The following is a 24707-nucleotide window of genomic DNA, read 5'->3' on the forward strand; positions in this document are numbered from 1 at the left end:
TTCTACGTTCTGGGCTTTGTCCACGTTGGTGGCACTGAATTTATTTGCTTTTTAGTAAGTTGAGGTTGGCTTCACTTAAAATACTTTAAAATATTAATGAAATGGCTTGAGGCTCAAGATACACCCAATAATTCCACAACGTGGAGTGAATATCAGCTTCATTTGTTATCTGCTGTGCTGTTGTAGGACACGTAGGTCCCAAGAGTGCCTGGCAGCTTGTGTGGTAAGTACTGTAAAGAAGTAGGAAGAAACCATGTCCACTCAAGACAATTTATATTCTAAATAGACAAGTCAGAGCAAAACGGAAGATTTTGCACAGCAAAGATGAGAATAACTTCCCAGTTCAGGGTTGTGCTGCCTAATTTAAGAGATTTAGAGGAGTTGGTAGTGGTCAGGGCCATAACGATACATTCCTCCATGGAGATTTGCCAGTGCCTGCTGAGCTGTCCCAGTTCTAGTTTGATTTTTGTGCCAGGTTTTTTGACATTTTGACGCAGTCCTGAAGAGATCATGTGTAATTTTTACTGCAGTAAGGTATTAGTAATATTAAAGCTTTAAGTTTACTTTTATCCACTAACCCTCCCAATCTTAATGTTTTCTTTGTGACAGATATGCCAAGAATTCAACAGCACTTGGGCTTGGGAGATGGAAAAAAAAGGATACCTAGAAATGAGCGTGGAATGCAAGCTGGGCATTCTGAAGGTACATATTCAACTAAGTTTCTGAATGTTGGTTTTTTTTCCTCACTTGCTTGAATATCCTGGAGATTGGGCTTTCTCAACTCACTGAAGCACCTTGCAACTTTAGCTTGATGGAATCTTCCCTGGATAATTAAATGTGGAGCTGATCTTGTCCCAGGCACGCTGCTTGTTGTGGTGGGACAGGCCCAAACAGTAATGCTTTGCTTGCGTACCTCTCACGCTCAGACTTTCATACGTTATTTCTCTTCGTGTTTTGATGTTTTAACAGTCTTTCTACTTTCTCATGTTTCCAGTATCTCTGTGAATGTCAGTTTGATGACAATCTAAAGTTTAAAAATATAATTAACGAGGAGGATGCTGATGCCATGCGTCTTCAGCCCATTGGTCGAGACAAGGATGGACTGATGTATTGGTATCAGCTAGATCAAGAGCATAATGTCAGGATGTACATAGAAGAACAGGATGACCAGGATGGATCCACATGGAAGTGCATTGTTAGGTATTCCTTTTTTTCTCCCCCCTTTTTTTCCCCCCCCCGTATTTTGTTGTTGTTGACTGGGTTTGGAAATGTATTTCAGTAACTCTCTATTTCTCACGGAGTAGGCTCATAACAGCCAGATTTTCTGCCTTCATGTACTAAATCATGTATGATTTACTAAATCATGTACGATTTAGTGCAAAAATATGTACAGAAATGGCTCACTGATCTGTTGGTAATAGCTAATGAGTTTTATTCTCAATCAAGCCATAGAGGATGTATGGAAGAGGAGCCAAGAGAAGGCTGCCTAGAGGACAGTAGCTCCATGTTGCTTCCTGGCATGCTGAGGGCCTTAGGAGATGGAGGGGGCACTGTTGCTTCTTTAATTTCTGCCCTATTAAGACAATTACAATTTTCTTCTAATGAGAATCATGCTGCAGTTTTAACTTCATGAAGCTAAAAGCATTGTTGGCAATCCAGATAGGTACTAAATCCTTCCTGGAGTAGAATTCAGCTCAGAGATCACTGAAGATGAGGTATGTGATGCAGGCTGACATGTAAATGACTCAGTGCCCCTGGCTCTCAGCTGCTGCAAATTGGTCTGATAACATTTTAGTCATCTTCCTTTGTGATTCGTGTTACATACTTTTTTCTTTCACTTTCCTACTCAATGCAAAGCACATATGGGATCTTTGTAATGAAAATATAATTAATTTTATTTGTGTGTGTTTTTTTGTATCTACCAGTTACCCACTTTTAATTTATCTCTGTGCAAACTTACCTTTTTTCATCTAATTAGTTCCAAAAAAAAAACACACAAAAAAACAGGGCTAAACAGAATCAACTCTAAAACGTATATAGAGAAGTAGAAATAGACCTTAAAAATAATACACATAATTCAACTTTTTATTTTTCTGTTGGTAAATTTTAACTTTTACATCCATAGCTTGTTCATGTACCCATAACTTTAGTAACCTTAGTAGCCAGGGCAGCCACACAGAATGGTTTAAATCATTGTCAGTGGGCCATAAAGTGATAAGCCTCACCACCAATGAAATTCAGACAGCTGTTGTGGGTGAACACAGTGAAGTATCTAAACAAGCCAGCCAAGAGCTGAGCAGTGTTTATCTTCTTCCCACATTATAGACTCCAGAGGTCAATGTGAAAAGCAGAGGAAATCAGGCTTCTGCTGGGAAAGCTCTGACACACTTAGAGCAGAAAAACACAGAAATGCGTGATGAAACCCGAAATGCTTTTAAACCTGTGGTGTTCTGCGTGTCAGGCTTGTTGCACTTGCAGTCTTCCTTTTATTACTGTAATTAACTAGTTGTTGAATGTTGATTTTGAAAAAGAAAATGAGTCTTATTGTTGTAGTCTGTTATGAAAACAATGTGTTTAATCATCACTCAAATTCATTATCTATTAAGGCTTTGATTTTTCTCATTAGATGGCCAGTTTAAGTAAGGAGTTAAAGTACACTGAGATTCACACACAGATACACAAATACTGTCTCCCAATCACAGTAGCTGGAATTTTGTAGACATTTTTTGTATTGTTTCCCAAATATATTTAGGACGGGCTGTTGTAGAAGCTATATAAATTATTTAACTGCTTTGAAAATTTCTCAAATGATGTGGTTGCCTTTCTGCTGCACAGGCAGAAAGCTTACAGCTTCCTCTCCGCTGAGAGAAAGAAGAAATTGCAAAGAAAAACCAGTGAGGATCGTAAGAGAAGGATGAATGAAAGAATAACAAATAATAGCGGCTTGGATCCAGGCCAACAGGATTTGGGTTGGGATAGATAAAGTCCTTCCAAAAAAAAAAAAAATAGTTTTATTTTGGTATGGATAAATTGGAAAGTTTCCGAATGCAAAATTCGCAGTCGCTGGTAGGACAGGCATTTCACAGTGCTTGGATGGGAGGTTTTCAGGGCAGCGTTCGTTTAAGCAGATGGTGTTTGTTTATTTTTAATGAATCCCTTTGGGGTGAGCGAGTAAGTGGCTTATCAGACAATATGTTTTTTTCTTCCGTCATCTAGAAACCGAAATGAGCTTGCAGAGACCCTTGAGCTCTTGAAAGCGCAAATTGATCCTGCCCTGTTGAAAAACAACAACTCTCAGCAGGAGAATTCGTCACGTGAAAGCCCAAGCATAGAAGATGAAGACACCAAAAAGGGCGAAGAAGCAGCTACACAAGGTTTTCTGCCTTTTCTCAAATTTTAAATGCTGTGCTGTGGCAGTGTCAGGATTTTCAACTTGCTGAAAAGTTGCTGTTTTAGATTAGGACCTTTTTAAAAAATACATGTTTCTGTTCATAGTAAATCAAGCAAATATTGAATATCTTGGTAAATATTAATGAACTTTTTAGTGCGTATTTAAGCTCAAGAGTTATTTATAAAAAGAGAGATGTGTATAAATTGTTTTCCAAGTAATTTTACTTATGCTGTACATTTTGTATAGTGTTGTAAATACTTGTCATTGTATGCTTTTGTGGAGCATCAAAATGTTGCCCAGCTTTTCCTGTTCTAAATACATTAAAATTTCAAAAAGAAAAAAAAATCTGTTTGTGCAATGCCATGATTGAAGTCACTACAGTTTTGTGTACGTTGTTTATTTTTACTTTTAAGTTTGAATCAAAAAAATAGGCTTTTTCCTCAATTATTTCCCAGCCTACACAATTTTTCAAGAAGACGTGAGTTTAAGTTGAATCAATTTGAAATACTAAAATATTTCTATATGAAGTGGTCTTTAGCTGCCTCCACCACATCGTTTTTACTAGCAAATAACCTTTTTTCCTTCCTTATTATCATGTCATTGCACATATTTAATATCTTGCTTGACTTAGTGGTTTGTGCATTGGTTCTTACTAACTATCAGTTAGCCTAAAATATTTTGTTACAAAAATCTGATCTTTTAAAGGTTATGAAAAGCTAAAAGCTCGTTATCCCAAGTAATTTTACACCAGTTACTGCTTGATGTTAACATTTTGTTAAACTGCAGGAGATTTGCTCAATCAGAAGCAAGATTTAAAGATTCCAGCATTAGTATGTTTCTTCAAATCTGTTTAATTTAATTAGATGTACAGAATTGGCAAAGACCTGGCTTTGTTCTGAGTACCAAAGGTGAACACTTGCTATCTCATTTCCATTCTTTGCAAACACTGTAGAACAGAAGAAATAAATGCAACATTTAGATAAATATTTCGTTTTGTTTTGGAAATAATTTAAAAGCTAGGGTAGAAATTGCAGTAAACTGGGACAAACTCCAGGAGAATTGTGTCTCTAAAACGTTTCCAGTATCTACCTTTGCATGTAAGTGACAGCACAATCTGCGTAGTTACTGTTACTGCAGAATTAATTCTACGAAGTACTGATCTTGTCTTTGTCTCACTAAAAATCAGTCAAGTCAAATTATTTGAGATCTCTACTTCAAATATGATTTTACAAACATTTTAATAAGTGACCCCACTTTGGGATAAGTCCCAAAGTCCTACCACAAGCTCAGCCTTCCAGTGTCACCTAGATCACTACTTACATGCATGCAAAATCACTCCTAAGCACTAGACCCATGTATGCAATCAATAATGAAATTATTTACATGTGCTGTGATGGAAGTGCAGTCAGAGTGTTCACAGAGCTTTAATCGTTTCAGTTGAGGAGCTTTAGTAACTCTTCCTATTAGTCTGTACTCAAATTCTAGGAAAATATTAAAGCCCTTCACAGGTACTCTGAAAACTTATCCGAAGGACTCATACCCATTTGTTTTGGCAGCTTTCCAAATAGCATTAAATTAGTTTATTCAAAAATAAAGTGAACTGAACCAGTGCTTAACTTTATTTTTTTTTATTTTTTTTTACTAGCCTGCTTGACTCAAATATCATTAAGACAACTTGTGCATCTGCTGAGTCATTTTGTGCATACAAAATGCCTTACGAGCAGCCTGGGGAGTTAAAAAAAAAAAAATAGATCTTAAAACAGCCATTGCTTTTCAGGATAGAGAGGTTTGGGTGTTCTGGAGATTCTTGATGTCAGAAGTTTGGGAGAAATTAGTAGGTGACGGGAAGACATGGTTGGACGAAGTTTATCCAGAGAGAAGTGAAGAGAGGACAGAAGAAGACAGAAAATGTGCTGCTCACACTGTTGCAGACAAATGTCTTCAGAGAGGCAGCTTTTATTTTTACGTTACAAGAGCTCAGAGTGGTGATCACCTCTAGGAGGGGGAGAAAAAACAGTCTTGAGCCTTCAGACTATTACTGCTTCTGGTGTGTTGAGATGCATCTCTCACTCCTTTGCTAACTGCTGAGACTTACTTGGATGCAACGCTTTGCATTTGAAAACATGATAAAATGTACGAATTCCTCCTCACCACTCTTTCCTTTTGTAAAATGCTTGTTTTCTTTCAATGTAACTAATTCAACTGTCACATACTTTGTGTATTTCTAACTGCTTTGGGAAGCTCTCATCTTGGAGAAGAATTACACTAGTGCGGAGGGAGAGGGGTGAGGTAGAAGAAAGAAAAACCATCCTTTTGTTTGGAGTTCTGACATGTTTGCAATAACATCTTCCAGGTGGTGGAAGATAATGTTACAGTGTACGCAGTGCTATCATGTTTGCTTTTTCTAATTAGTTCTATCCCTAGGTGACTCCAAAAGCATGGCAAAATAAAAACCCCAAGATATTAAGTGGCTTTAGTAGTGAGAAGTAATAGGCTGAAATACAGAGCAACACAATAAACGTATGGTTTCTTCTGGGTACTGGAGCTGTACTTTAAGCCCTAATGATCCAAAATTGCCTGAGCAAAGCAGGCATGTTCTCATTCTTCAAGCTCTGCAGGATTTTCTGGTATATGCTACTACTCGCTGTGCATGTCTCCAAAATGAAAATGAAGTGAATGTAGAGTATTAGCTGTTATGTAAATTTTGACAGGACATAGGAGATGCATTCATTGCCTAGGAATGGAGAAGCCAGGTGAATTTGGCCATCAGCCAGTGTTCAATATTTTCCATTTTCTCTGAAATGTTAAAATACAATAGTTAGATTTTTCTTGAAATCAAAATCTGTACAAGCAGGGAACTGAATTGAACGTGGAATTGCACTTGAAGAACATGGAAGCTCACCCCATGTTCTGGTTTTTGACAAAATTCAGGAATTCAAACTTCTCTAAGTTGATGCTTCACATGCTCTCTGCTGAAGATTTATGTATCTTTTCTCTAAAGGTCTTGTGATACTACTGAAGAAGGAGTTGAGATGTCCATATAAAAAAGGATAAGTGTAGAATTCTGCTGATAGCTTCTCAAGTTTAGGTTTATCTTTGTATATAACTAAACTGAACCGTGATTCTAAAAATTGGCAGCCTCCTTGTTTAATGACAGCACTAGACAAACCAGCCTCCTAATCATTCCAGGAGAGAAGATTCATTTGTGAGGGACTTGGATTGTTGTTTTTTTTTTTTAGATATACCTTCATTTTGATGGATGCTGTTTGTAATCCTGTAGGTCCCCTGGTTTTGTTTCATAGTTGTTTTTCTCTGCCAACAGAAAATCAATTAAAAATCAAAGAAGAAAAAGAGGAGGTGGAGGAACAGCCCAAGGAACTGGAAAGTCTTCCTCTTCCTGTGGTCAAAGAAGATGAAAACACGATGAAAATTGAGAAGGTGGAAGAAAAAGAAATTATAAAATTGCCAGTAATAGTAAAATTAGAGAAACCTTCAGAATACAATGAAGAAAAGCAAACTGTCAAAGAGGAAAGTGACTCCTTTAAAGAAAACGTCAAGCCCGTTAAAGTAGAAGTGAAGGAAAACAAAATAGAACCAAAAGACTTAAAAGACGTAAAAAGTTGTACTGACAAAATAGCAGTTCACGAGCCAGAGAGGTTAGAGTTTTGTGTTAATGTCAAAACTCCCCAGGAAATTGTGGAGAAGTCTGTGGAAGAAAGCGAGAAACTTAAAAATGACCAGCAGGCAAAAATACCACTTAAAAAGCGAGAGATCAAGCTGACGGATGACTATGACAGTCCGATAAAGGGCTCCCTGTGTAAATGCGTTACTCCAACGAAGGATGTCTTGAAGGAAGAAGGGAAACCAGAAGAAGAAACTTTTAAGAGAGTCCCTACGATTACTGCTTTGTGTCCTGATGGGAAAATACTGGTAAACGGAGAGGTGAGCAGTGAAAAAATAACCCCAAGTGTCATCCAAAACAATAAGACAGAGCACTCTGTTATTACAAAGGAAGACAGCAACTCGTTAAAAGAGAAAAATGGTAATAAGAGTGGTGAAAAGATCTCGGACTCCCTAAACTCTGTTAGCAGAATTATAAAAGTGTGTGAAGTTGAGAAAAACGCAGTGACTGTGGTGAAAGAGGTAGGGGCTGTGGTCTCTGAGCTTTCTCATCAGAAAGTGCCTTTCAAGGAGGAATCTAGTCCTGTGGAAAAAGAGTCCCTCGACAATGCAGCTGCTGAAACGGTAGCGGAGGAATCTTCAAACTCTGAAGACTGTGCCAAAAATACTGAAGAGAAGCTAGCCGTGATAATCAAAAAGGACCGGCTACCGCCGCCCAAAGAGTGCTTAGAGAAGCTAGAAAAGTCCACAAACGCACCTGCTCCTGCAGAAATACCCAAGCCTGCGCTGCCTGATGAGGAGGCTTTGAAAAGCAGAAGCGAGCCCGAGGAGAAGCCTGATTCTCTGAAAGCTGCTGAGACGCCTCCTTCATCCACTTCGCCTGTTACCTTAGAGAAGTCTGGTTCAGAAGCAGAAGGCTCCGACGCTAAACCTACTCCCCCTGAGGAGAGCAAGGTAGAAGAAAAAGCCAGCCCTGAAAAACAAGAGGAAGAGCCTGAAGCTGCCAAGGCAGAGCCAGATGGATTAGGTGATGCCCACGCTTCTAATCTGGAGGACTCCTCGGAGAGTAAAAAGGAATCTCCTGTACCTAAAAGCAAATTTAAATATAAACTAGTTTCTGAAGAGGAAAGCTGTGCAACAGATAATAAGGAAATAACGTCTGAAAGACAGAAGGAAGGAATTAAATTAACGATTAGGATCTCAAGTAGGAAGAGAAAGGCGGAAACTCCACCCGAAGAGGTCAGCATCGGCCGCACGTTACGGCGATCTCCGAGAATATCCAAGCCGACCCCAAAAGTTGTGGAGACTAGGGATCAGAAATCTGAGAAAAAACGACCTGAGGAGGACGAGGAGAAACCTGCGGCAGCGCAAAAGCAGGAACGGAAAGAAGATGCAAAAAAACAAGAGAAGGAGTCCAATTCTAAAGTTAACAAGGTAATACGGTTTTACTGCTTGGGAATAGAAATTATCATGGTCTTATCTGTAAGAAAGGATATGGGTTTACATAAGAATATGAAGGATTACAGTCCTTTGGTCAACTTCTGCGAGGAACTAGCTTTGCAATCCAGTTAGTGGACTCAACCAATATAAAAACACCCCCTGAGAGAGCATTAATAATATCTGTTGACTTAGCAGCTTATAAAATCTTCCATTTAAGCTAAGCAAAGTGGACCGAGCCAGTGGAAGTGAATTTTCCTAACAAACCACACGATCAGACCCGAGTCAGTCTGACTGAGTGGCTGCACGGGGACATGCAGCTCCTGTGGATTGTCTAGATGGATACTTGGTCAGTATGGGGATGATCTTAAGCAAAAAAAAGAAAGCAAAAATGGTGAAGAATAACATGTTAGGACTTCTAGGTGAAGCTGAAGTTATTGTTGTGGTGGCTTCGTGATGTAATTAGCTCTTCTTATACATGCGATAGGCAATTTGTACTGTGGATGGAGGTCTTTTTTCATGATAAACTTGCCATTATGGGGCAATAAATCTTAAAAGCATGTCAGGCAAAAATAATACAAGGAGTTAAATGTGTGTATGGATACTGCTTCTAAATCTATGTAACTGTAACCACCTTTTATTCATTTACTTTCCATATGTTTCTGGATATGGAGTGCAAAAGAGAAAGAGGGAATAAAGAGGTTGTAATTTTAAGTATATTCTTTTATATCAACTTGATATCCTATTAATTTTTCACTGCTACACGTTTCCTTACTGATTTTTTTTAGTTCTACCAACGCAGTCACATATTCAGAAAATTCTTTCACATACTGCAATTCTGAATAACCTTCCTAAAAAGAACAGCTCATTTGACTGTGAACGGTAACATTTATGCTGAAAAAATTCTGTCATATATCCAAAATAACTAAATTAAATAATGAAAGTGAAATAAAAGGATAGTAGTGCTTCTAAGTTTTACAAGTAGTTTAAATTTTGAAATACTGTTGCTGTAATTTGATCTTTTTTTTTTCCAAGATACAGAGATCTAGGAATGCTTAATTTGGTAGAGAGTTTTTGAAAGTTATGACAGAGGAACAAGCTTGATAATGTTATGCTGCTGTCATTTTATCAAAATACCCTAATCTTTAATTGGATATTTTATGTTCCTTTTCTTTCTAAAAAGGCTCTTTAAAAAGAGATTTGGAATGGTGGTGACATGTGAGGAAGCCTAAAATTAAATTAATACTCTGATGGATTTAAAGCACGATTTGTCACTAAGCTTTAATGAACAGTAAAATCGCTGAAGAGCAGGAAACGAATGTTAAGAACCCAAAATGAAACTTTAGCAATGTGACAAGTAGTGCTGTGTAATGAGTGCATCCTGCAGGAGAATTAGAATATTTTGTACAGTTCAGTTTAGCTGGTTCAGATCAATGAGTAGTTTAGTCAAAGTTGAAAAATGGTTTGAGCTGAAAAACCTAGAAAAAATATTTTAAATTTTCAGTGTCTGGGGGCTAAAAAATATTTGTGAGAGCAGGATGTTTATGAGAAACAAGGCAGTTAATTGCAAGAAGAGTTTCTTTTTTTCTTGCATTGTTTTAAAATTAAAATATCCAGGTCGTAGAATGTGGTTTTAACTAATATGAAGTGATATAAATATGTACTTGTATGGTGCACTGCTTTTATTTCAGAAAATTGTGCCTGTCTTAGAAGAATGCATCAAAAGCAGTTAAATTGATACACTTATTAAAGTGCAAACATGTTTCCTAAATCAAAATGAAAGATATGAACTGTATAAAAAAATTACTAAATATTCTGTTTGGATTGAGGAAAACTAAAAAACTTTAAATGTGGACTTTAATTTGTGCACAAACCAGGTTGCTTTTTCAAAGTAGGAGAAAAGAGGCTGAGTCACCAGTCTGTCTTCCTATTTTTAAACCTCGTTTGCAAATCTCTTTCTGCAGGTAGATAGTATTTTTCTCCCTTTGCTATCCTGTTGAACTTTCAGGCTCTTTGAAGGGTAATCTGTTCATTGAAATGCTCTGTTGTGAATTTAAAACTCTTGTAATGGAGTTGAATCACTTCACTTTTGAGCCTACTATTTTTTTAGGATCTGGGAAGAAACTGTAAGTTTCCTTTGTGTTTTCTCTTTGAAATGGTGTCGCTCCTAGAGAAGCAAAGTTCGGTGGACGGGTACACGGACACGGGGCAGGTGGAAATACTCAAGTAATGAAGACAGTGAGGACTCAGAGAGCGAAAAAAACTCTGAGGAGGAGGAGGAAGAGGAAGAAGAGGAGGAAGAAGAAGCTGCACCTGCTGATGACGATGAGCCGTGCAAGAAGTGTGGCCTTCCCAACCACCCGGAGCTGGTAGGCTTTGGGGGAAAGCTTCTCTTGAGTGTTTTTGGTAGATTAAAAGAGTATCTGAAGGCACATCGGTCTTTGGGGTGGTTGTATGTGGAGCACCCTCTAGATTTTAGGTGAAAAAGCCATGATGAAAGATGAGTTAACCTTTAACAAGGAGAGAAGGACATTACTGCTTTTGTTTACCACCTTTGAAATGTCTTTTATGAGGTACAAAATAAGCACATTCTCAGGTGTGTGACAGATTCCTAGTACGGCTGAGACAAAGTTAGAACATCAGGATGTTAGAGGTAAACATTGCAATAGATACTCACATAGTTAGGTCAGTTTTAATGAAATGGGATCTCCAGAGGTTTCTTTACCCGGTTAAACAGCAATCCTAATAGCTGCCTAGTTCTGTATATCCCTGAGAGCCTGCGAGGCTATATCTCTAGCTTTATCTCTACCATCCTGGACATAAAATCATCCTGACTGAGGAAATTGCCTCAGATTGCTCGGGCTCGCTCCACATGGCCAGGTTTCCCTCGCATAGACGTGAGCGCACAGGGAAAGCGGCTCGCACCACATCTTGTCCAGATGTAGTTTTCCACTTAGGCCGGGGTCTGGAAAGCATTACCAGATCCCACAGTCCTACGGGCACACGCTCTGCGTAGCCCAGAAGTGCTGAGTGCCTGAGAACACAACACGGAGACAAAATCTGGTGTTAAAGTGGAAAACTGTGATACATAAACTTGCCCATAAAAACCACCCTTGGCCCTGCAAACAGCTAGTAATAAGCGATAGAGGATTTTTGGGGGTTTTGGCACAGCCCAAAGCATTTATGAAGCGCTTCTGTGTTGGCAGGGAAAACACTTCTGGAGCTCGTTACATGTTGTGAATGCCAGAAGATACTCACGATTTGTTTTGTTTCAACAGATTTTGTTATGTGACTCCTGCGACAGCGGATACCACACAGCCTGCCTTCGCCCTCCTTTGATGATCATTCCCGACGGAGAGTGGTTCTGCCCACCTTGCCAGCACGTATGGACCCTCTTCCTCTTCCCTTTCAGCTTTGCACTGGTGGAGGGTTGTTGGGAGTTTAACAAGTTCTTCTTTCATCTTCTTTCTTCTTTAAAGTGGACCATGATGGAGTGATCTTCCTCTTAGCCATTAGTAAAACTGAGTTTTGTGGGGTGTTTTCCCTTTCCCTTCCTTTCTTCTCTTAGTGATGAATGACTACGTGTTGCTGGTGTGTACTTCAGCCACACTTTTCTTCCTATATTTTGTTAAATAACAGGAATAATGTAATATTAAAAATATAATATATTATTTTTTTCCCAAAAGAAACACAGTGGCATCTGGGAGGGGGAGCAGTTAGCAGCAAGGAATATCTATATAAAATAAAGTGACCACAGCAAGCAGCTCTTCTTGATGTGCTGGTCTCCAGAGACATTTGCTCAGAAGCTGGTAGAGGAAGCTGCTAATTCTGATGGGTTTCACAATCTAGTTAGCTTCTGCTGAGAAAGGCAGTGTTGTCCCTGTCAAGTAATGGCCACTTTTTTGAAGGTTAGAAGTTTCTTCTGAAAAAAAAAAAAAAAATGAAAAAGAAAAAAAAAAAAAAAGAAAAAAAGCCCAGATTCTAAAATAAAAGTGCTTCTAAAATAAAAAGCAAGATTTGCAGTGATGATGCTTGGAAGGATAAGCCAAAGAATGTGTGATGCTGTTCTTGTCAAATTAATGGGGAACCATCCTGTGTGCGTTTTCAGCATAATCTGCCCATCTGCAGAGGAAAAATCCTTTGCCAGAAGGGCTGTTGCTGTGCAAAAAGCAACGCCAGCCATGGCATGATATGGCTGTATCACGCATCGATTTGTCAGTTCTCTTCTGAGAAGTGTTTTTGTTTGACTAGTCATGATCTTGAATAGTAAGAAAGTTTTCCTTACATGATGTCGTATTGCAGCTTGCAGTTAAAACATCCCCTTGCTTTGTTGCTGCTTGGTATTTTTTAATATGAAAAATACCAAATTTGTGCAGGAGTGAAATATCATCCTTGGAGATAGCTCAATAAGTCCGTGATCATGAAACAAGGCACAATTTGTCTATAAAAAGTCATTTTTACATATGGCTCCTTGCTTATTAAATGCAATATGGAATAATTGGTGAGAAAGTGATGCTGAAATGTGCCCCTATCTTTTTTTTCTCTGTAGACTTTTTTTTCCTGTAGCCCCTACTTTTTTTTTTTCCGTAGACTTCTGCGTGCTGTCTAGGGATTCATTGACAAAAAGAATCACTCTTTGCACACTCAGCTTCATGTGTGCATATTACGTATGTCTGAAATCTTTAGGTTTCTCTGAGGCTACGTTATAAATACCAAGAAAAATGTGATACTAATACAGAAGTGTGTTTATGTTAAACATCTTTAGTACTTGCTTTAGGTGCATTGCTTCCTACAGTAAATTCCAGTTACTGGGAGGATGCTTCTCTAAAGACATTCATGTCAAAGCACACACATGCTTTAGGAAGACAGTCTTTAAGCTTTGTTCATCAAAAAGCCTCCAGTGTAGAAGCATTCACCCTTCCTCCAGACAGCAGATTGACAAATATAGAAATAATGAATGAAGTGTCTGAACAGGAGACCAAAATGTTACGAGAGAAACTAATGCTGTGTTTCATTCCCTTAGAAATTACTCTGTGAGAAGCTAGAAGAACAATTGCAAGATCTGGATGTTGTCTTGAAAAAGAAGGAGCGTGCAGAGCGCAGGTACCACTCTTTCAACATGCATTAACGAACCCGGGACTGGGGAGGAAGGGCTAAAAGAAACTGGAAACTGGTGACACCAGTTTTGCCTTCCCACTGGTGACAGAGGTTTTGGTGGTGCAGTGCCAGGACAGCTTGCAAGACGGGAGAAGTCCAGTAATTAGCCAAGGTGTCTGAGGACAATTGTGGCTCGCCATAGCTATCTGCATGTCTCAGACCTGAAAATGAGGGACGTGAGACACAATCTGCATAACAGACTGCGTTAGGGCATACACTGAGTGCTCTGCAACGTTCAATACCATCTGCATGCATTATTAAACACAACTTTGCATGAACTATACATTAAGAGGCACAATTCACCTGAAGGTGAGACCCCTGTAAAGACAGCAGTGGAGCAGGCTCGTGTTTCTAGCACCCGCAGTAATACCACACGGGGTGTAGTGATTTGGTGCTCAGGAGTGGAGCACAATCCCTGGCTGCCTTCAGCTTCCTTCAGATCCGTTTGTTATCACTGCAGCACCACCAAGGAGAGTGACAGATCAGGTACCAACTGTTCCTCGCTTCTGCTCAGAGTGGATTTAGATCCCACTGTGGTAAAATTACCCTCGGCTTGCCAATTCTAGCGAATTTGTAGCTTTGGGAATGAAGCAATTAGCTATTTTTACGAGTGAGCTCAGCTTACTCCATCTGTGCAGGAGTATGGGACACAGAGGAACTGTGTCTGCTGCTCTGCTTTGTGGTGGGAAGCCTCCTTGCTGGTGAACAATATTTTTGGACCTACTTTGGTAAATATTCTGCTGGCAACCATTACTTGGAATGCCAGGTTTTTTTCCAGTCTGTCTTCCTTCCTTGAAATCACTGGTGTTGCATGAGAGTACGGCCTTCTGACTGTTACAGGGGAGCGTACAATCGATACCGTAGCACTTTTCAGGGGCTGAAACAGATGTTTAACAGCCCTTTTGCAATCTGATGCTCATACCTCATCAAATTAACCTAATGTTTTCTGTTGTACACCGTAAGAACCTTCATTTTTTTTCCCTTAAGTCTTTTAAAAAGAGAGAAATGAATTTGGGCCATAAAGGATTTCATGATACAGTCATTGAATATTGAAGTCCTTCAACTTAGTAGCTATATATTTTAGGAAACTAAGGTAAAAAGGCTGAAGAGAGCAAGAATTACAATGGTAAGAAGAAATGCTGGCCTTTTTTACTACAGGTTGGTGTATAAATTGAAGTAGGTTGTTTAGGGCACAGAAATATTTTAATGTAATATTTCTGTAACATGACAGTATCTCCTCTCTGCCTTTTTGGGAAGGGGAAGAACAATTCTCTCATGGGCACACACACTTCATCGACTCTTTGAACCAGGGTTGTTACCGTGCTGTTTGGACAAGCGACACCGTTGTGCTTTGGTTATTCTCTGCTTCTCAAGAATCTGCTTGAAACTGCTTCAGCTGTATCCTCACACAGCCCCCAAGAGCCACGTCACGGATTTTTTATGAAAACTTTCAGCTTCATGACGACTGACAAAGATGTAGATCAAAGCCATACCTTTGTTTTCCTTCTGTTTGTGAATTCAAGATGTTACCACAAAAGCCTGGCTGAATTTCAGGTGTCTGACGCACACTTCGATAATCATGTCCTATCACAAGCTGTTATGGATGCCCCTTTTAGTTCATGTTAGAGACTCCCAGACTTGATAGAAAATCCCTCTGGGGACTTCTCTACTTTTTCCACTCAAATCAGGTGGAGCACTTCCTTTCCTGCCCTCTTTTTTCTTCCCTTTAGCAACTTTTGCCGCTGTTTACTTGAGACAAGATGTTTTCTGGATTCTTCTGGGAAGTGTTTGTAACCAGTCAGTGTTCATCTGCACCCTCAGTCCCAAAGCTGTTGGTTAAAATGTTTAAACCACCAGTTAAAATGTTGAGCTTCTGAGTGCTGCATCCCAATAATGAAAGCTTTGATACTTTATGGTGCCATTTGTTTTAAGATCTTTGCCTTGGCAGGACTGGGGAGTTTTATTTGCTAATTGTGTGTACCTAAGCCAGGGGAGGTAAAGCAGATCCCCAAAACCTCACTGATCACATTTAAAAACAGTTGAATTTTACTCATCTCTCCTATCTCTTGATGTTTTGCACTACAAAAAACGAGAAATGGAGACCATAAAATCCATTTTCTGATTTTAGGAGTTGCGTTCCTTGCCTTAAGATGCTGTTTAAACTCATTTGTAAGAGCACGGTGACTTTGCACAGAGTATGAGAAAATTCCTGTCATCCAAACAATCTCATGGCTCTCAGGTGGACGAAGACAATTTCTTTTGAGCTCTCATTTTTGGAAGCTGATGGTAGGAGACACAAACAATTACTTTAATACAGAGCCAGACTTTTCAGTTTAGATCTAATGATACAGAGTTGTCAAAGCTCATGGTCTTTTTGCCTGTAAAACTTTTCTGCTTTCTGTCAGTATGACTTCAGGAACTATACCAGTTTGTGTCATTTAAGAATGTTCTGCTAAATTCTTTCAGCAGACCGTTCTTCAGAAGGTTATTGGGATAAAAACGCAGGAGGCTGGTCAGAAGGCTATTGTAAAATTTACTTAGATTGTTTATAAGCTAATCACAGTTTTAGAAACCAATTTTTTACACATAGAAGCCTGTAATTATGTGCATAACATAATGAAGTAAAGGCATCTGAGATTAATATGCACCTTACACCTTTGTGTCCTTGTGCACCTGATGCATCCTGGTGTGACTCCAAGACACGGGCTCAGTACAGCTGCTCAGTATAGCTTTCTTTGCTATCTTCACTTATCCGAACTATCCCTTGTTTTCATAGAAGAAGGCGACAGACTGCTCTTTGATAGCTGGGTTCAGCACCTCGTGCTCTCGGTGAGGTGCTGGGATACTGGAGGCAGCTCCTGGTGTGGCTGGAGCAGCAAGCAGAGGCCAGGCACCAGACTTGTGCCCAAAGCAATTCAGAAGATGCTCGGAGGCAAGCTAAGCTTGCTGCTGCCCCCTAAACTCAATTTTACTCACTTTGATTTAATCCTCTTACCTACTGTCATCCAGAAGGACAGCCTCCTTCTCCTTACAGTCATTTTTCCTATATTTGAGCACTGTTCTCTCTCCTGGCACTTGTCCTTTTGGAATTGCATCCCGTCTTCATCTCATTCTTCCAGTTCAGTGTGATTTTAAATTCCCATTTTATCTTCCAGTGCCTCCAAGGTCAGTGGTGATTATAGATTTGGTAGCATCACAACATCAGGGTTTTTCAGCTGGTTTTTAATTGCTTTTTGTATCCAAATTCAGTCATTTCTGGGGTGCTTGCTACCTTCAAATATTGTTGTTTGTAAGAACTCTTTGGAAATCACTTATATTATGCACACATGAAAATGTAATCACATGAGATTTAGAATTTAGATACTTGGATTTAGTATTTAGATTTTAGTATTTAGTATTTCGATTTAGTATTTAGATATTTTAGTATTTAGATTCCAGCTATAATAACGGTTTTCAGTTGGAACACCTTCTTTGGATGCTTCTGTAAGTGATAATAAGAGCTTCAAATGGTGCTAATTGCAACATTGTTTTAGATACCTGCAATCTTTCTGTAAACTTACGTTCTTTTTTTCTCTCCTACAGAAAAGAGCGGTTGGTGTACGTGGGCATCAGTATTGAGAACATCATCCCACCGCAGGTAGGTCACTGCATCTATGTTGCAGTATTCTGTATTCTTTCTCAGTGTTGTGTTCAGAGAGCTACTAGCATCTTGGAAAGAAAAATCAATGGATATTCAGGACAGAAATAATCTGGTGGCCTTCATTTTAGTCTGAGGGTGAATTTGAAGCCAAGGGAGCTTTCATGGCTTGTTAGAGCCATCTGGCGCTACACAGAGTCCTCTGTCAGTAAAGATCACAGAATTGCCTTACACTTGGGTGTTGAGTAGAGTGCTCTGCCATCCTGCCAGTTGTAGAGGTGGGATTCAGTGCAATTAACTCTGCTGTCTGCTGTCCAGTCATCTCTAAGCTAATTGCTGTAGCCTTTAGAGCTGATGGAGAGAAATGAGTGGTTCTGGCCTGTGGGGAGTGAGGTTATGCAGTTCCTTTGCCTACAACAAGTTCATATTGAAGTTTGGTGAAAAACTATAGGCATTTAGTGTTCTGTTAACAGAGTTTGTGCATGGTTTCCCTTTGCAGAATAGGAAAAATATTTTTACTTATGTGGTGATTGCCCTTTTTTCGCTTCTTGAATACAGTTTAAAGTGAATTTCTTCATGTCATAGCCAAATGCTTTTATCCAAAATTATATAATCTGTTCCTTGCTTTAATGTAGAAAATGAAACTGTAGTTTGTTTTAAACACAAACTTTCCATTCTGGCTGTAGTAAAGCTAATTTTCTCCCTGTGTCTGTGGATATCCGACACGTGACAACAGATTTTACAAACCTGCAAAAGACTCTCTGGCTGAGAGCAAGTATTTAAAAAATATTTTTAAAAATATCTGCCCAGGGACAGATTTTATTTGTTTGTTTAACTTAATAACTTGGAAACAACATCTTAAATTTAAACTGCGTGGAATTTCATTGAAATTTCATGGAAACTGCACCAAGTAAAGGCATTTGTGATGGCTTAGACCAAGGGGAGCCCCTGAGCAAAGCACCCGTGCCGTTAGCTGTCTGGGGGCAGAGACCAGTGTGGGGGTGCAGATGCAGAGTCCCTGTGCTTAGTAGGTAGAGACTTACACGAGCAACAGCGTGATCAGCTGCTGCTTACAAGTCCTGGGAGGATCACCTGAGTGTTGCAGTGTAAACACAGCGATACAAGAACCTGAATTAGGCTGTCAGGAAGGGCACTGTCAGCCAGCGGCCCCCTGAAATCTGTGCTGAAACGAGTCGTTGCATTGAAAATCAAAATGCGTTGTGTTGGACACACAAACTTTCTGTATTACATAAAAATCTGCACGGCAGGAGTTCAGTTGTAATAAATCTGGAGTGAGGGAGGGAAGAGAAAACGTTTTGACACTCTGTCTTATGTGAACAGGAGCCAGAAATACCTGAAGGTCAGGAAGAAAAAAAGAAAGATTCCAAAAAGCCCAAATCAAAGCTACTTGAAAGGAGGTCTACCAGAACCCGGAAATGCATAAGCTACAGGTAGGCAGCTTGTTTAAATAGCTTGTAAAACAACACAAAAAGTCATTGTCATGTTCTTTCTCAAGCAACCCACAGCTTCTCAAGCAGACGTTTATAGTTAAAAGAGCAACCAAATTAAAGTGTCTTTGTTCTTTCTCTGAATGCTGCTTATGCTTGATGTATTTTTATAGCATAGAGAAGGGCAGATGCATAAAAGATGTAAAATGCACATGGTACTTTCTTTGCTCGGGAATATTGGAGGAGATTTTGGTGTTACTGCAGCTTCTGCAGCAAGTTAAAGCAGCCCAGTTATGCCCCTCCTTTCTCTTGAAAGAGAAACTTATGTTCTGTGTGAAGGCCTGAAATTCCTCTCCCTCTTTTTTCCAATTTACTGCTACTTTACACAAAAGGGGCATGAAACTTAATGTGCAATTAGAAGAGAACAACTCTGCAGAGTAATTGTGATGATAAAAATGCAATTGGTAAATTAAAAATCCAAGGCATTTAGACTCTGCATTCTGAAAGTAAATGTAGAACAGGCCACTAAGGTTTCCAAAATTCAGCACAATCTTCATGTTATCTTTTGTTCTCCGTGTATTGTCAGAGTGTTTTATAAACTATTTTCTAAATACCCTGAGATATGCCCAGTATCCTCCCCAGGAGATTAGAGAAGGACGTGGTTGGTTGCCTGAGAGCTCGTGCTTTTTGTCCCAGCTGCATTAACAATATAAAGAAAAAAAATCTTGCCTTTCCCACAGTACTTGTTCTGTGTAGACCTGTATCATAAAAAATTAGAACATTACAACTTTCAAAACCTTCCAGCAACAGCCCTGATTAAACTCAGCCTGGTTGACGAGAAGCATAGCCTTTGTGTCTGGTGAGTTTTCCAGCCTGTTCAGAAAACTCAGTCTGACCTCACTTAGCTGTTGCTTTTCAGTAACTTTTAAAATCAGCAGCAGAAGCCACACTAACAGAAATGTCATTGCTGGTTTGCAAAATCAGGTATTTCTGTAAGGAACATTATGCCACGGGCACGATTACATAGAATTGCTGCTGTGTGACAGGTCAGGCAGCAGCCAACCAGGAGGAAAAAACGGTGCCTGTAGGATATCTGGCATGACTTCAGCAGGGCACACATGGTACAAAGAGAGTAAATTGCATTTGAAATAATGTTTAATATAACGTGGCTCTTGAAAATCAATCTTCTGATAGAAAATGACAGCCTTTCCTACGGACTCCATCGTACAGATAACTTAGAGCTGGTGGAAATATTACACATGTCAGGGTGTCACTTCAGATTGATGTGCCTGCAGTGAAGTCCGACCAGTGGCAGTGAGAATTGTGTATGCTTTCCCTCAGAGTGGGAAAATAAATGCTAAATGTCTCATTCCGCTCACAGACAATTCTGTATCGTGTAGCATTCTGCTTCTCCAAAGACAGGTTAATTCCTTTGTGCCATGAGTCATCTGTGTCTTCCTCTCCTGAGCAGGTTAGCGAGTATCTGCCTCACAAATAAAGCAGCAGCAGAAGGAATAATGTCCCATTACACCTACCGGACAAGCAGTTATCAGCTCACGTTTCATTTCAGGTTATTTGTTAGCAGTGTTTTGAAAGCATTAAGTGATTCCTCACATTTTAAAGAGGGTGTCTTTAGTGCTGCAGAGGGAAAACAGCATTTGGGTGATGTGGAATAAATCTTACTGATGGAATAATTTCAGAGTTAGTTTCTTACCATGTAAAGCTGCCTTACACATGACATACGGTTGTTCTTAGATGTACAGAGAGGCCAGAAATCAATCATGTTATTTTTAAAGAAGAGTTTTATGGTTACTGTTGGAACACAGAGTAATTGCCAGATTTATTTTCATCTTGTTCTGATGGCATTCTCAATGGAGGACTGAGATAAACATAGCTGTAATCTTTAGTGACTGGCAAGTGAATTTTTTATGAAAGTATTGTCCAGTCACTAGTCATTTCTATTAAAAAATGATAAGAAGAAAAATGATTAGAAGAAAAAAATAATCTAAAAAAAATGTTTTTTCTCTATAATTAATAAAATCTCTACTTTTTGCATCTGAAGGCATCATTTTGGTAATTCAGGTAACAGTCTTTTGTTGAAAGATTTGACTTCAGAACTGAAGAAACAAAGCAAAGAAGTCATCTTCTTTGTAAAAGGGCTGGATCCTTTCTCCTCCATTTGCCATTCCCTTTAAATGAGTTCCTCACTTTGTAGGGATTTGTGCAGTTTTACAAAAGCGTACTCCAGTATTTTGCTTTTGGTTTTCCTATTTCATTATATAACATTACATCAAGTCTATTTCTATATAATTATGAAGTCTGCGTGGTATATTTTATCTGTTCAGCTTAGAATGTTGCAGATCCATAAGACGTAATTACTGTGAGCTTTAAAGAAGAGAAAAGAAGCTATGTGAAATAAGTTTTCAAGGAAAAATTAGGGTGCATAATTATACTTTTCAGGTGCTTTTCAGCAAACCTATTTTGCCAATTTTCAGTGGATATGTCATCCAGATAACAGGTGCTTGAAAAATGCCACCGATACCATTTAAAAATAATGTTGGAATTATATATTGCTGAATCCTGTCATGTAAAATGAAGGTGGTTTTCTGTTCATATAAATCAATAGTAATACACCCTGGCAATGAGAAATACTCTGCTAGCACATCAAAATAATAAACACACCTTTTAAAATGTTGCTATTTCATCATATATCTGGCCCGTTGTCTGTTATTTTGTTATATATCCAGCCCCCTACCCGTGCAGTGTGATTTCTTAAAGCAGTGTTAGATTTGGAGGTATGTTTTCATAATATCAAATAAAGTCATAAATGAAAGATGTTACTTTTAGGTTTGATGAATTTGATGAGGCAATTGATGAGGCAATTGAAGATGATATCAAGGAAGCTGATGGAGGAGGTATGTTTCTGACTTTATTTGGTTTTCATTGCAGCAGGGCAAGATGATTAAGTCCAGATTTCTTTTGATATGATAGGCAACAAATATTATCCTCTCCCTTAAAACAACATAATTAACAGTTTTTACTACTGTACTTTTAGAGTCAAACTAATTAACTTCCCTTGGAAATGGCCATTCCAGGCTGCCAAAAGATGCCAAAAAGTATTTGGTCTTGGTAGTTAAATTCAGTGTGTTCATGTTTTGATATATGAATACAGTGAAAAGCTTTTAAAATTCATTTTTTAAAAAATTATTAATTTAAAATTCATTAATTAAAATTTTTAAAGAAACCTTTTAAAATTAATTTGCTAAGTTTTGAATTTCTGAATGGAGTGGTAGCTAGTGCTATTGGCATTTGACACCTGTAAAACTTGGGTTATTTTTTGATATCTGCCCCCCACAAAAAGCACTCATATTGGGAATGATGTGGATTGGGGTTAAGTATCAGAATGCTGACATTTAGCTGCTGTCTTCCAGGTTGACTTCAGTATTTCCAAGTGACCACAGCTGGGGCTGTGTGTGTCAGGAACAAGACCCCAGCCAGTGCCTTGCATGACAAAAATTATTCTGTGTTACAGAAAATAAGCTGAAGCTAGAGATGTGGAAGAAAGATGCGTGTAAAGCTAAATAAAAATAAACTTGTTCTTATTTTCCCTTTGCTCTCACTGAATTCAGGCATTGGCAGAGGCAAAGACATGTCTAATATCACAGGTCACCGTGGGAAAGACATTTCTACAATCCTAGAGGAAGAAAGGAAAGAAAACAAGCGACCACAAAGGGCTGCTGCAGCACGGCGCAAGAAACGACGGCGACTAAACGACCTGGATAGTGACAGTAACCTGGATGAGGAGGAGAGCGAGGATGAATTTAAGATCAGCGATGGGTAGGTCTGCAGTTTAGCTTCCAATCCCTGACTGCTACAGGTTTCTGTGACTTTGCAGTGCCCCTAAAATGGTCATTAGGGGTGTGTGTACTCCACTAGGCTAGGAGCAAAAAGTACTCCTGGCCTAGTAGAACCTAATTGTGCTGGAAAAACTGCACTCCAAATCTATTTGCTGCAATCATCCAACCTGCATTTTAAGGAAAATGTATCCTTAACAAAGATGTAGCTAAAATGAGGCAGGCTCTTTCCTTTTGAAAATGTCGTATTTTGTGGGATTTTCATTTGGCGTGATTGCCATTTAGAAATAGAGGAGTGAAATTCTCCACCCTGACACGTGGGTTCTGAAATCAGTTCTTGATTTTTGCTTTCTAAAAGGTAGAGTTTGAACACAGTCAAGAGGTTTATATTATAGAAAACAATTATGTGAAGGTTTCAACACTGAATGAATATTGCTTTAGCGGACTGAAGTTCTTTTTCCTTGGAGTTTCTCATCTTTCAGACAGGGAAATTCCTAAAGTTAAATGATTATTAATAATTTTAGATTTCCTTTATGCCTCAGTGGAGAACCATAATGGAGGTTTAGCCTCTTTACCATCAACTTTTAAAGTTTTACACCAGTCATATGGTCAATTTACTAAGTTTATGGATAACCAAGACAGATGCAAGTATCTCTTGAGCTTTTTCTTATTATGTGACGAGAAGTTTTCAGTGGCACCCCGAATAGTTAAGCAAAATGTGCTGGAAATTTCCAATCAGTCAATGTAGCTTTTGGAAATCTCATGGAATTAATAGCACATCGGTCTTTTAAAGTGTGCTCATGCATTTTCAAATCAGATCCTCGCTGAACACCTTCATAATGTTGTACTGGAATTTACATTCAGCTGGCGGCCAAATGCAGTCTCAGTTTGCTGTAGCGTTCATAGTCACCTGCTGTTCTGATCTGCTGCGTAATCTCACGCCCTGTAAAGCTGTCTCCCCAGTAGAAAACTGAAATTTAACTCCAGAGACAGCAGTTTGCTCTCTCTGGATCTTTAGTACACGTTATTTCTGTAAGATTTGTGCACTTGTATTAAAGACAGCACTTGCTTTGCATTTATTACTTGCTCATAAAATGGAGGTCACGTTTTGATGCTTTGTTTCAGATCTCTCTGTTGTCTGTGGTCTCTCTCTGAACAGATCTCAGGACGAGTTTGTTATATCGGAGGAAAATCTGGATGAAAGCGAAGACGACCCGCCATCGAACGAGGACAGCGATTCCGAGTTCTGCGCCCGCATATCCCGGCGACACCTCTCCAGGCCCATGAGGCAAAGCCGGCGGTTACGAAGGAAAACAGTCAAGAAAAAATATTCTGAAGACGATGAAGAGGAAGATTCTGAAGAGAATTCAAGCAGAGAATCTGGTGAGTATCAGTAGTCCTCCAAAAGCATTAAATACTTCGTACTGGAGAGAGGAGGAGTGCAAGTCTCAAGTTTCCTGTCACGACTTTGACATTAATCGTTTGGTTGCTTTGATTAAGTCACATGTCATCTTTGCTTCCTGTCTGTAAAGCAGCTTGCTGCTTGTTCTGCTGCGAGTATTCTGAAGGAAACAATTCCAGAGTACTGGCTTCTTGGCACTTAAATAAATATGTATTTAAATGGATGCTTCTGTCACGGTATGTCCTTTGTGTACAGCTTCAGCTATCCCGCACCTTCCTGTTTGGATCATGATTGCAGGGAAAACAGAGGATGGAGACAAAAATATATTTCTTTACATCTGTTTGAAGACCTTCTGTATAAATTGAAAAAGCTTCTTCTGAAAGAAACATTTCCCTCCCTTTGTATGGACAAATAATTCCTTCAGCTGCAAGGAGCCGTTGTATGGCATGCTGTGTTCCCCGGCAGGCATGAAAGCAGACCCTAACACCTCGAATCTGTCTCTTCTGCATTTATCCTCTCTCATCTGTAGTAACTAAAGCCTTTGTCGCGCCTAATAATTCACTCATTCTACTCGTCCTTCAGGCAGTTCAGGTTCTGTTTGCACAATTTAAAGCGTGTGAATAATACCTATACAACATGTACACCTTTGTGTGATTTGCGTCGTTCTCTGAAGACTGCCCTCTGTGTTTCTGCTTCGTTGGAGATCTGGTACTAGAAAGTGCCAGATATAATCACCTTCACTAATTTTATTGTGAATTTA

General features: G+C 39.1%; 1 protein-coding gene across 1 annotated transcript in view; it reads left to right on the forward strand.

Moving 5' to 3' along the window:
* RSF1 (remodeling and spacing factor 1) overlaps positions 1 to 24707 on the forward strand; it is a 55885-nt gene that overhangs the window by 20642 nt on the left and 10536 nt on the right. Inside the window, exons 3-14 of the mRNA XM_027466716.3 lie at positions 610 to 702; positions 995 to 1200; positions 3217 to 3374; positions 6714 to 8446; positions 10621 to 10818; positions 11728 to 11832; positions 13473 to 13552; positions 17189 to 17243; positions 18585 to 18694; positions 21539 to 21606; positions 22321 to 22528; positions 23705 to 23928. Of these exons, the coding sequence (XP_027322517.3) occupies positions 610 to 702; positions 995 to 1200; positions 3217 to 3374; positions 6714 to 8446; positions 10621 to 10818; positions 11728 to 11832; positions 13473 to 13552; positions 17189 to 17243; positions 18585 to 18694; positions 21539 to 21606; positions 22321 to 22528; positions 23705 to 23928 (3238 nt within the window). The remainder of the gene's footprint in view (positions 1 to 609; positions 703 to 994; positions 1201 to 3216; positions 3375 to 6713; positions 8447 to 10620; positions 10819 to 11727; positions 11833 to 13472; positions 13553 to 17188; positions 17244 to 18584; positions 18695 to 21538; positions 21607 to 22320; positions 22529 to 23704; positions 23929 to 24707) is intronic.

This window comes from Anas platyrhynchos, chromosome 1, assembly GCF_047663525.1.
Source record: "Anas platyrhynchos isolate ZD024472 breed Pekin duck chromosome 1, IASCAAS_PekinDuck_T2T, whole genome shotgun sequence".
Taxonomy (NCBI): domain Eukaryota; kingdom Metazoa; phylum Chordata; class Aves; order Anseriformes; family Anatidae; genus Anas; species Anas platyrhynchos.